Source organism: Nicotiana tomentosiformis, chromosome 2 (genome assembly GCF_000390325.3).
Source record: "Nicotiana tomentosiformis chromosome 2, ASM39032v3, whole genome shotgun sequence".
Classification (NCBI taxonomy): Eukaryota; Viridiplantae; Streptophyta; class Magnoliopsida; order Solanales; family Solanaceae; genus Nicotiana; species Nicotiana tomentosiformis.
In genome coordinates, this window is record NC_090813.1 from 1,659,259 (window position 1) to 1,673,123 (window position 13,865).

General features: G+C 36.8%; 1 protein-coding gene across 1 annotated transcript; it reads left to right on the forward strand.

Moving 5' to 3' along the window:
• Window positions 1-9,793: 9,793 nt before the first annotated feature.
• On the forward strand, window positions 9,794-10,150 carry LOC138906840 (uncharacterized). Its single transcript, XM_070196544.1, has one exon. It carries the CDS (start codon window positions 9,794-9,796, stop codon window positions 10,148-10,150), a length of 357 nt encoding a protein of 118 aa, XP_070052645.1.
• Window positions 10,151-13,865: the final 3,715 nt, after the last annotated feature.

Genomic DNA, 13,865 nt, shown 5'->3' on the forward strand with positions numbered 1-13,865 from the left:
AAATTCAGACCAAATAATTGGGAAAATCTTCATAAGAAGAGGAAAAAACAGGAAGAGAACCAGGCTGAAGGAGTATGTTTGATATTTGACTAACTTTTGGAAAATAATTAAGTTATTACGATTATCATCCTTTAAATGGTCCGATTTAAAGGTTTTCGAATTTTGATGTTTGATAGAAAGCTTAGCTCCACATGGTCCGTTTCGATATGATCTACAAAGCCTCTCCAGACCATTAAACAAAGGCTGTAGGAACTTTGCAGAAATTTTGATCTTCGTATTAGCATAAACATTTCTATAGCTTGACGTTGTATAAATATTCTATAGCTTGACGTTTTATGGAAGCTATAGGTGTTTGCGTATGCAGCCACACTATATTCATTATCAACATACCTCGTGCAAACCCAGCATATTGAAAGCACTTCATGGCATGTGAGCATGGAAAATGATAAATCGATCATTTCCCACATGAACATAATCGCCTGGATTCATTGATGGTGTAGTTATTATTATCGCGGTTTTGATGCAAACTGGTGCGAACTTCAAAAATATTTCGATAGCTGCAATATTACAAATATGTATGCCACTGCGCCCCTTTTCTTATATTTATCAAATCGTTTCATTGATTGTGGCATGTTAGTCCCGCCAATATTGCTGTATTTGTAAATAATAATTCTGGAAAATATAAGTAATCGTAATGAAACAGTAATTAATTCGAGCCCACTGAATTCACAGTGTTTTCTTAAGGAATTTAATCCCCTCCTAGTACCCAAGGTTATGGATTATTTCCTCCCAGGATAGAACGAATCACACACTGGTGTAGCGGTACTTCAAACCCCAGTGTTTCAGCAAACACAAAGTTCGATAGCAAATCACACTTACAGTTGCTTTGTTTGAAGTTAAAACAATGCAGAACAAAGGAGTAGAAACTCAGAAAATCGTATGGAAATGCTGAGAGGAAGGAGTGCAATGTATAGCCAAAGTTGAGCGTTTTCAGTTTGGTGTATCTTTCTTCAACAGCTGCTATACATATTTATAACAGTTAACTTTGAAGATGAACGACCCTCCACCCTCCATGGTGGAGCATGCACTAGCTTGTTTGTGGAGCAAGCACTTGGCCATGGTGGGAAGAGCATTAGGCGCCTGCTATTGCAGCTGGTGGTCAATACACGGATTGAAACATATCCGTTACAAATGCGGATAATCTTACGTTAATATTTACTATTAATAAATAAATTTGGTCCAAAATATTAATCAATCAATCGATCATTTGACCAAATCCAAATCCAAATCCAAATCCAAATCCGAAGCCGAGCAGAGCGAGCGACGACGACGACGGCGCGAGGCTTGCTTTCTTCTTAACTCTTTAAGAGCTACAAGAAGAGCAATTATATATATATACCCATCAAAAATCTTTTTCTCTTCCAATATGGGACAATGTCTCATTGTCAAGAGGAGGAAACTTAAAATTTTACTCAAAAATTTTATTTTTTCCTCCATTTCCCATTCACCCTCATTTTAAGACTTTCATCTTAAATAACAAAAACCTCAACAATCCCCCACATGAATGGGGAATGGCTATATCACGGAAGTATGCATGGAAAAACTGTGTGATTTGCAAGCAAGGATTAACCGCATCTGGATACGTAGGTTTTCCTTTGAACTTTCCATAGTGAACTTATGTCGGATATACTCGGTCAATCGGTAGATTTGATATCTTTGAACCGTCGATCTTTGGTGTATACCTAGACAAACATAAGTCACACAATCAACCCTTAACCGTCTTTGGTTCTCATTGTTATGTTCGTTTCAGCCATGAACACCGCCTGGTTTCATAAGTGCGTAGAGAACTAGCCTTACAAAGTTCTCCTTGAAGCGGCTAACACTTCACACTTACATAGGTGATTCCTAAACGTGTCATCCTGTAGATACACTATTTGATATACCCCGTATCAAATTTAGAAAATCATTAAAAAGCCTTAATGCTTTATCCTTGGTACTGAACATTATCTCATCACGAGAACGGACTAAAATTTTATTTGACAATGTTGAACCGTCATTAATGACTTTGTTTGATCTCCTTGAACCTAGATCTTGGGATCTCCAGTCTTCTAGGTAGAGTTACCGCCAAAATGACTTGTTCTCGGTCATAGCCCCATTCCCCTTGATGATTTCTCAACTACCTCTCTAGTTAGGCCTTTTGTAAGTGGATCCGACACATTATCACTTGACTTTTCATAGTCAATCGTGATAATTCCTCTAGAGAGTAATTGCCTAACGGTTTTATGTCTTCGTCGTATATGACGAGATTTACCGTTATACATAATGCTCCCAGCCCTTCCAATTGCCGCTTGACTATCGCAATGTATGCATATTGGTGCCAACGGTTTGGGCCAAAATGGAATGTCTTCCAAGAAATTTCGGAGCCATTCAACTTCTTCACCGGCTTTATCTAAGGCTATGAATTCAGCCTCCATTGTAGAGCAGGCAATACATGTTTGTTTGGACGACTTCCAAGATACCGCTCCTCCACCAATAGTGAATACATATCCACTCGTGGACTTAGAATCAGTTGAACCGGTGATCCAATTTACATCACAGTATCCCTCAATCACCGCAGGGAATTTACTGTAGTGCAAGTCAAAGTTCTGGGTATGTTCTAAATATCCCAAAACTCGTTTCATTGCCATCCAATGAGATTGTCCTGGATTGCTCGTATATCGACTCAGTTTACTTATAGCACAAGCTATATCTGGTCGTGTACAATTCATGATATACACTAAGCATCCCAACACACGAGCATAATCCAATTGTGATATGCTTTGGCCTTTATTCTTTGCTAATGCAAGATTCACGTCAATTGGAGTCTTTGCAACTTTAAAGCTCAAGTGCTTGAATTTTTCAAGTACTGTCTTAATATAATGAGATTGTGACAATGCCAGACCTTGAGGAGTCTTATGGATCTTAATTCCCAGAATTAAATCAGCAACTCCCAAGTCTTTCATATCAAACTTGCTATTGAGCATACGCTTAGTAGCATTTATGTTGGCAATGTCATTACTCATTATCAGCATATCATCCACATATAGGCAAACAATGACTATGTTATTTGGAACATTTTTAATGTACACACATTTATCACATTTATTTATCTTAAAACCATTTGACAACATTGTTTGGTCAAATTTTGCATGCCATTGTTTGGGTGCTTGTTTTAGTCCGTAAAGAGACTTAACAAGTCTACATACCTTCTTTTCTTTACCTGGAACCACAAACCCTTCAGGTTGTTCCATGTAAATTTTTTCCTCCAACTCTTCATTTAAGAAGGCCGTTTTAACATCCATTTGATGAATTTCAAGACCATACACTGCAGCTAATGCTACTAACATCCGTATAGATGTAATTCTTGTAACTGGAGAGTATGTATCAAAGTAGTCTAGACCTTCTCGTTGTCTATACCCTTTGACTACGAGTCTTGCCTTGAATTTATCAATAGTGCCATCATCTTTGATTTTTCTCTTAAAAATCTATTTAGAACCCAAAGGTTTATTTCTAGGAGGAAGATCAACCAATTCCCATATATGGTTGTTCAATATGGATTCTATTTCACTATTGACTGCCTCTTTCTAAAATAATGATTCGGAAGAAGTCATAGTTTCTTTAAATGTTTGAGGCTCATTCTCCAATTAGAAAGTCACAAAATCTGGTCCAAATGAAGTAGACATTCTTTGACGTTTACTACGTCTTGGATCCTCCTGATTACATATACTTTATTTTGTTTCTTCCCGAGGTCGTTTAGATCCTTCACCAAACGACTCACATTCCTTTTTTATACGGATATATATTTTCAAAGAGCTCAGCATTATCTGATTCTATAACCGTATTATTATGAATGTCAGGATTTTCTGATTTATGAACCAGAAATCGATATGCTTTACTATTTGTCGCATATCCTATGAAAACACAATCAACGGTTTTCGGTCCTATCTTTACCCTTTTGGGTTTAGGAACTTGCACTTTTGCCAAACACCCCCACACTTTAAAATAATTCAAGTTGGGCTTCCTTCCTTTCCATTTTTCATATGGAATGGATTGTGTTTTGCTATGGGGCACTCGATTTAATATTCGATTAGCCGTAAGAATGGCTTCCCCCCACAAGTTCTGTGGCAAACCAGAACTTATCAACAACGCATTCATCATCTCCTTTAATGTGCGATTCTTTCTTTCCGCAATCCCATTAGATTGGGGCGTGTAAGGGGCTGTTGTTTGATGAATAATTCCATATTCTAGACATATTTCTTCAAAAGGAGATTCATATTCACCACCCCTATCACTTCTTATCATTTTTACTTTCTTGTTAAGTTGCGTTTCAACTTCATTTTTGTATTGCCTGAATGCGTCTATTGCTTCATCTTTGCTATTCAGTAAGTAAACATAGCAATATCGAGTACCATCGTCAATAAAAGTTATGAAATACTTCTTTCCACCGCGAGATGGTATTGACTTCATGTCACAAATATCTATGTGAATTAAGTCTAAAGGATTTGAATTCCTTTCAACTGACTTATAAGGATGTTTAACATACTTAGATTCCACACATGTTTGATGTTTTGATTTTTCTCATTCAAACTTAGGCAGTACTTCCAAGTTAATTATTTTTTGCAATATTTTATGATTGACATAACCCAAACGTACATGCCATAAATCATTTGACTCAAGTAAATAAGAAGAAGCTGAAATATTATTATTGTTTTCCACAACCATTACATTTAGATTGAAAAGGCCCTCGGTGAGGTAACCTTTTCCTACATATATTTCATTCTTACTTATGACAACCTTGTCGGACACAAAAACGCACTTAAAATCGTGCTTAACAAGAAGTCCAGTAGAGACTAAATTCTTTCTCATTTCGGGAACATGAAGGACATTGTTCAAAGTCATGACCTTGCCAGAAGTCATTTTCAGAAATATCTTCCCATATCCTTCAACTTTTGCTGTTGAAGCATTTTCCATATAAACTGTCTCTCCGGGTCCAGCAGGAGCATAAGTAGCAAAAGCTTCTCTAACTGCACAAACATGGCGAGTGGCTCCAGAATCAAACCACCACTGTTTAGGATTTCCCACCAAGTTACATTCAGAAAGCATGGCACACAAGTTATCAACATCATCATGCTTTACTACCATGTTTGCTTGACCCCTTTTCTTGTCTTTCTTCGGAGCACGACACTCCGTAGATTTGTGTCCGATTTTTCCACAGTTGTAGCAGTTTCCACTGAACTACTTCTTGCTTGGGTTGTATTTTGGAACAGAAGCCTTCTTCCTCTTTTTATTATCTTCAACAATATTTGCTCCCATTATTGTTGAATTTCCACGGCCTCTCCTTTCAGCAGCTTTATTGTCCTCTTCGATTCTCAACCTAACAATGAGATCTTCAAGGGACATTTCCTTTTGTTTGTGTTTCAAATAATTTTTGAAGTCCTTCCACAACGGAGGCAACTTCTCAATCATTGATGCTACTTGGAATGCTTCATTGATGACAAGACCTTCATCAAGTAGATCATGAATAATCACTTGCAATTCCTGGACTTGGGTAATAACAGACTTACTATCTACCATTTTGTAGTCCAAAAATTTTGCGGCAACGAATTTCTTCATCTCGGCATCTTCAGTTTTATATTTCTTTTCAAGCGCATTCCACAATTCTTTTGACGTCTCCACGCCACTGTATACATTATACAGATTATCATCTAGTCCGCTAAGAATATAATTCTTGCATAAAAAATCAGAATGCTTCCACGCTTCAATCACGACAAAACGTTCATTCTTTGGAATTTTATCTGGCAGATCAGGAACATCTTCCTTGATGAACTTCTGTAGACATAACGTAGTTAAGTAGAAGAACATCTTCTTCTGCCAGCGCTTGAAATCAATCCCGGAAAATTTTTCGGGTTTTTTTGCCGGTGCCAACGCCGGTGTTCAGCTTGTCGATGCATTGGCAGTCACCGTCGGAACATCTTGGTTTTCGCTTTCAGTCGTCATTTTTTCTGTAAAAGAATGACACAAACAAATGTTTAATAAACGTTTTCAAGCTGGAGTAAAAATCACGTAGATTTTAATCTCCAACAAAATGCCACGAAGGCTTTACTCTCCAAAATGGGAGTACATAAAACCACAAAGGTTTTAGTTTGCAGAATAATAAGAATAACACAAATACAGAAATAAATATTAAATTCCTTAAGATTGTTAGTCCCGCCAATATTGCTGTATTTGTAAATAATAATTCTGGAAAATATAAGTTATCGTAATAAAACAGTAATTAATTCGAGCCCACTGAATTCATAGTGTTTCCTTAAGGAATTTAATCCCCTCCTAGTACCCAAGGTTATGGATTATTTCCTCCTAGGATAGAACGAATCACACACTGGTGTAGCGATACTTCAAACCCCAGTATTTCAGCGAACACAAAGTTCGGTAGCAAATCACACTTACAGTTGCTTTGTTTGAAGTTAAAACAATGCAGAACAAAGGAGTAAAAATTCAGAAAATCGTATGGAAATGCTGAGAGGAAGGAGTGCAATGTATAGCCAAAGTTAAGCGTTTTCAGTTTGGTGTGTCTTTCTTCAACAGCTGCTGCACATATTTATAGCAGTCAGCTTTGAAGATGAACGACCTTCCACCCTCCATGGTGGAGCATGCACTAGCTTGTTTGTGGATCAAGCACTTGGCCATGGTGGGAAGAGCATTAGGCGGCTGCTATTGCAGCTGGTGGTCAATACACGGATTGGAACATATCCGTTATAAATGCGGATAATCTTACGTTAATATTTACTATTAACAAATAAATTTGGTCCGAATCCGAATCCGAATCCGAAGCCGAGCCGAGCAGAGCGAGCGACGACGACGACGGCGCGAGGCTTGCTTTCTTCTTAACTCTTTAAGAGTTACTAGAAGAGCAATTATATATATACCCACCAAAAATCTTTTCCTCTTCCAATATGGGACAATGTCTCATTGTCAAGAGCGGAAAACTTAAAATTTTACTCAAAAATTTCATTTTTCCCTCCGTTTCCCATTCACCCTCATTTTAAGACTATTTCATCTTAAATAACAAAAACCTCCCCATGGCATAAATTGAACACCCATTTCCAACAAGGACGATGCACGGTGGAATCTTTCAACAAACCTCTCCACCAGTTGCTTGAATGACATCCGCACCATGGCAGTGACAGGAAATCCACGGGCAGATTTCAATAACCCGTTGAAAGACTCTGATACATTTGTAGTCAAAATTCCCCATCTTCTGCCACCATCCTTATGCAAAGTCCACTTATCAAGCTCATGTTGCATCAACACACGATAAGCTCCTTCGTCTTCTTGCCTAATCAATTCCATTTGCATCCTAAATTTACACTCTTGATGATCTGTTGCAGCCATCTACATTAAATCATGTAAGTTCTTGTTCGGATAAGCTCGCTGGAAGTTAGCATTCAAGTTCCTAACAGAATAACGGTGGTAGGCGTACGACTCCTTCCATGCATCCAAAGTCTGCACAGAACGTAAAATCCCACCATGTCGATCAGATATTAGACAAATACCTGAATGCTGTCTCACAACGTGATCCTTCAAGTGGTTTAAAAATCATGTCCAAGTCTTTTGACTTTCATTGGCACAAATAGCAAATGTGAGGGGAAATATGCTTTCATTAGCATCTATTGCAATGACAATCAACATCTTTATATCATACTTTTCATATACATTGTTAGGATCGGGAAATCGGGTAGTGTAAAATTTAGCCAAACAACGTTATAATGACAATAATAAAGACAATGCAAGTTGATAATAACGGCAATTAACGCAGATAAAGACGACACCAATTTAACGTGGTTCGGTCAGTGTGACCTACATCCACAAGCGGAGAAGAGCAATTTTACTAAACCAATAAGAGTATAAAATAGAGTACAAAATTAGAGCAAATACTCTAATTAATCCCAAATACCCTAAGAGAATAACCTCAAAGATCACTCTAAAGAAAGGGTTCACACAAGTGCTTTCCGACACTTAACTCTCGTACAAAATACTCTTAATAAAGGAGAAAAAGAAGAAACAAGAAATGAAGACTCAAGTCTTGTTGGTGTGTCTAAAATGAACTAATGGCATTCCCTTTTATAGGCAAAAAGGTCTTGGCTTCTTAGGTGTAAAAGAAGAGATACAACTTGTGCAAATGATGTTCACCACATAATGCAATATTTTTGGGTCCCAAATAATATTGCCAATAAAGTCTATACTTTGCAAAGATGTTTATAGCACGGGGATTAATTTAAGATATTCATACCTAACATTTAAATCCATTATAATAATGAGCACGTTTGTCATTACACGTTAACTGCACTTTCCAATTATCTTCCTAGTTCCCGCAGCCTCTCTTCGTTTTAGACGGCACTGCAGCTATAAATACACCAGCTTAGCAGAAGACCAAATCAAAAATCAATTTCAATACTGCATTTTGATCACACTCCATTCAATTTATTATCTACGAATCCCACAACCTTAGAAAAATCTTTGAAATACTCCACCATCATTTTGGTGGTGGAGGATATTGATGCTACCGTTGATTTACAAAAGAAATTGTCTAATCGTGCAGCTGGCTCTTGTTACTTCCAAATGCACATGAAATTATACATGGTCAGTAAGTAATACACCGACTTAGAGTCGCATGTCAAAACCATAAAGACTTGTTGTTAACTACCTACTAATTCAACTAAAATTTGTTATCATGTCAAGTTCACCAATGTTAGAGAGTTTATTACCAATCTACAATAGTAGAAATTAATTAATAAGCAATAAAACTACGACAGTGGAGAATTGTGGTTAAGAGTTTAATTCAAAAAGATAAGTATTCATGGGTTGTGGCTGGCTCACTAGTCTTATTAAGTTCTAGCTATTCCTCATTCAATTTAAATTACCTATGGTTGCTAATTAACCAGTTTAGAAATACTCACCGTATTCTCTTTAATTACTATTCGCCTACTCATGATAGATTAATGCTTATATTTCTATGAAATTAATCTACCAAGAATGCACTACGATCACGGTATATAATTAAACGCGGTGACTACCTATATTCCTATCCTAACTACAAATCCGCTCCCTAACCCTAGGAATAAGATCTTGCTCTCTTTATCTCTTATCTAATCTAAGAACGGTTTTCTCGAGTATAACATAGATAGTTGATAGAACTTAATTGCTGGGCAGAAAATCAAGCAATTATGCACAAATTTTAAAAAAACATATAATAAAAATTCGCATTAAAGGAGGAAAAACGGGTTAAACATCAATATTTATGGCTAAACACAATCCTAAAAATATGGAACTTAGCTACGCATATCAAAATAACAATTAAACAAGTGTTTAGAATGATAAAGTTACTAAGAAAAGATGAAAGGAAGAAAAACTCGATGGTCATTGATTCAAAGTTTCTCCACACGATTTTGTTTGCTTCCAATATGTCGAACTCCCTCAAATTTTAGGTTTGGGAACATTTTTTGTAAAGCCCCATAACTTTTAAATGTTTATTTGGGCTAACTATGTGTCCAATGACGTGTATAATAATGAGAAATAGTGTCTACGTATGAAAGTCATTCTTGGCTCCCAGGATATGTGTGAAATCGTAGATAGAGGGTATGCAAAACCCGATAATGAGAAAGCTCTGCCTCATAATGAAAAAGATATCTTGGCAAAGACAAGGAAGAATGATTAACAAGCCCTCACGCTCATTCACCAATATTTGGATGATGCCATGTTTAAGAAGGTGGCAGATGCTACCACCTCAGAGGAAGCTTGGGAGATTTTACAAAGTTCTCTTCAAGGAGTTGAGAAGGTAAGGAAAGTAAAACTTCAAACTCTAAGGGCTGACTTTGAAGTTTTAAAAATGAAAGAATCCAAATGCATTTTGGATTATTGTTCAAAAGTGAAGGCTGTTGTAAGTCAATTAAGAAGATACGGGGAGGACATACAAGATGTCCGTGTTGTAGAAAAGATCTTTCGCACTTTAACACCTAAATTTGATTTTGTGGTGTGTGCTATTGAGGAGTCTAAGGATTTAGACTCTATGCTGGTAGATCAATTAGATGGTTCTTTACAGGCCCACGAATAAAAGATCAAAAGAAGACAAGAAGTGCCACTGGAGCAACTTCTTAAAACTCAAGCATCCTTTAAGGATTATGGAGGTAAAAAGAGCTATCAAGGAAACAGACGAGGACGAGGACATGACGGTCATGGAAGAGGAAGAAGTAATGGTAACAACTTTAACAATGAAGTTAAAATCTACCAAACATTCAGAGGTCGTGGCCGTGGACAAAGAGGAGGAAGAGGACGTGGTTACTACTAAGAAAATAATGGACAAAGGTATGACAAATCAAAAATTGAGTGTTTTAATTGTCATATATTTGCCATTACTCTTGGGAATTCCATAGCAATGTTGAAGAAAAAGCTAACCTTGTAGACGACAAAAAGGAAGAATATGAGTCAACATTGTTGATGTCACTCAAGGAAGAAGACAAGGATGATTGCAGCTCGTGGTATTTGGACAATGGAGCAAGCAATCATATGTGTAGATGCAAAGAGAAGCTTGTAGAGATCAATAAAACAGTGAGAGGTAATGTGTCCTTTGGAGATACCTCAAAGATTCAAATCGAAGGGATAAGTACGATTCTGATCTCCTGTAAAGATGGTAATCACAAGCTAATTCACGATGTTTATTACGTGCCAAAATTAAAAAGTAATATTTTGAGTTTGGGCCAACTTCTTGAAAAGGAATATGACATCCACATGAAAAATATGCATTTTTAGCTTAGAGATTCAGGTGGAATTCTAATTGCTAAAATGCATATGGTAAAAAATAGATTATTTTCTCTGAATCTAAAAATAATTAATGCAAAGTGTTTGAAGGCTAATGTGCAAGATGAATCATGGTGTTGGCACATGCGATTTGGGCACTTGCATTTTGAAGCACTCAAATCAATGGGAGAAAAGAACATGGTGCATGGGATACCATCAATCAACCATCTCAATCAATTGTGCGAAGCTTGTCTTCTTGGAAAACATGCAAAGAGGAGTTTTCCAAAGGAGGCCATGTCAAGATCAACTAAACCGCTTAAGCTTATTCACACTGATGTGTGTGGACCAATCAATCCACCTTCCTTTAGTAAAAGTAAATACTTTTTACTTTTTATTGATGACTTTAGTAGAAAGACTTGGGTTTATTTCTTGAACCAAAAATCTGAAGCTTTTGTTGCTTTTAAAAATTTTAAAGTACTTGTGGAGAAAGAAAGCGTCTATGAAATAAAAGTTTTAAGGTCCGATAGAGGAGGCGAATTCACTTCAAAAAAATTTAATGACTTCTGTCAGTCTCATAAAATTCGTCGTCCTCTAACGGTACCTTATTCACCCCAACAAAATGGAGTTGCAGAGAAAAAGAATCGAACGATTCTTAATATGGCTAGATGCATGTTAAAAGCTAAAAGTATACCAAAGGAATTTTGGGAAGAAGCTGTATCTTGTGAAGTTTATTTGAATATCAGGTCTCCAATAAGGAATGTTAGAGATCTAACCCCTCAAGAAGCATGGAATGGAAGAAAGCCAAGTGTAAAGCACTTGAGAATCTTTGGGAGATAGCCTATGCTCATGTGCTACATCAAGGGAGAGCGAAGCTTGACGATCGAAGTGTCAAGCATATGTTTGTTGGCTATGATACAAGTTCAAAATGCTACAAGCTATACAACCCAAGTAGCGGCAAGACAGTTGTGAGTCGTGATGTTGAATTTGATAAAGAATTGGCATAGAATTGGGAAGCTCACGAAGAAACTTTATATGATTTTCTTTCATACTTTGACGATGAAGAAGAACCAGAGACCATGGGACTTGTGCAGGATACAACTCTACCTCCTTCTCCAACTGATGTTGCATCTTCTTCTTCTCAACAAAGTTCAAATGAGCAACTGCAAAGGATAAGAAGCATTCAATAGTTCTATGATGGCACAGAAGAAGTTACTAATTTTAATTTTTTATATTGTCTCTTTGCTAATAGTGAACCAATAAGCTTTGATGTAGCTATTATAGACAAAATGTGTAGACAAGCCATGGAGGAGGAGATCGAGTCAATAGAGAAGAACAACACTTAGGAGTTAACAACTCTTCCCAAGGGTCATCGCGCAATTGGAGTAAAATGGGTATACAAGACAAAGAAGAATGCTGATGGAGATATGGAGAGATACAAGGCACGACTTGTGGCTAAAGGCTACAAGTAAAGGCAAGGCATTGATATGAAGAAGTCTATGCACCTGTTGCCCGCATGGAGACGATTCGTTTGTTGATCTCTTTGGCAGCGCAAATGAAGTGGAAGATCCATCAACTAGACGTCAAGTCAGCCTTCTTGAATGACTATCTTGAAGAAGAAGTCTATGTTGAAAAACCATTGGGCTTCGTGGTCAAAAACCATGAAGATAAAGTGTTGCGGTTGAAGAAAGATTTATATGGATTAAAGCAAGCCCCACGAGCATGGAAAAGTTGCATCGACAAGTATTTTCAAGACAATGGGTTTACTCATTGTCTCCATGAATATGCTATTTACCTTAAAGTTTATACTAATGGAGATATATTACTTGTTTGTCTTTATGTTGATCTTATTTTCACGGATAATAACCCAAGTTTGTTTGAAAGTTTTAAGAAAGATATGTCCCGTGAGTTCGGGATGAGTGAAATAGGGCTCATGTCATACTACTTGGGTCTAGAAATGAAGCAGATGGAGGATGAAATTTTTATCTCTCAAGAAAGCTATACAAAAGAGATATTCAAGAAGTACAACATGTTAGATTGCAACCCCGTGAACACACCGATGAAAAGTGGGACAAAATTGTCAAAGTTTGATGAAGGAAAAAAAGTGGATCCCACATTTTTTAAAAGTCTTGTGGGAAGTTTGAGATACTTGACTTGTACCATGCCAGATATACTCTTTGTAGTTGGAGTAGTAAGCCGCTTCATGGAAACTCCTACCTCCACTCATTTGAAAGTCACCAGAAGAATTCTTCGTTACCTAAAGGGTACGATTGACTTTAGGTTATTTATTCTTCTACTAGTAATTTCAAGCTTATGGAATTTTGTGATAGTGATTATGCGGGAGATATTGATGATAGAAAAAGCACAACTGATTTTTTGTTTTTCTTGGGTGATTCTATTATTTCTTGGAGTTCAAAGAAATAATTCATTGTTAGTCTCTCAACTTGTGAAGCTGAATATATAGCAGCAATATCTTGTACATGTCATGCTATTTGGCTGAAAAGATTATTGAAGGAGCTCAATTTGCCACAAATTGAAGCTACGGTGTATCATGATCGAAGCAAGCATATAGATACAAGGAATCACTTCATCAGATAATGCATTGCCAAGAATGAGGCAAAACTCAAATATGTGAAGTCTCATGATCAAGTTGCGGACATTTTTACAAAACCTCTCAAACTTGAAGATTTTCAGAGATTGAGATCAAGACTTAGAATGAAGAAGAAAAATCAAAATTAAAGGGTAGATTTGATGGGTAGTTTTCATGACATTTGCCATGACATCATATCCACTATAATAAATTTGTGGGCTAAGTTTTTATGACATTTGCCATGATATCATATCCACTATAACAAATTTGTGGACCAAGCTCTCATGATATTTTCCATGACATCATATCCACTATTAGGCCAAGGATTTCTTGCTATAAATAGAGGAGCTTCTCCTCATTTGAAAACACACCAAAACAAAAAGAAACAATAGAAGTTAGAGAGAGTAATCCATAGATTGTAGTCTGTGAGATAAATAGTGAGTGT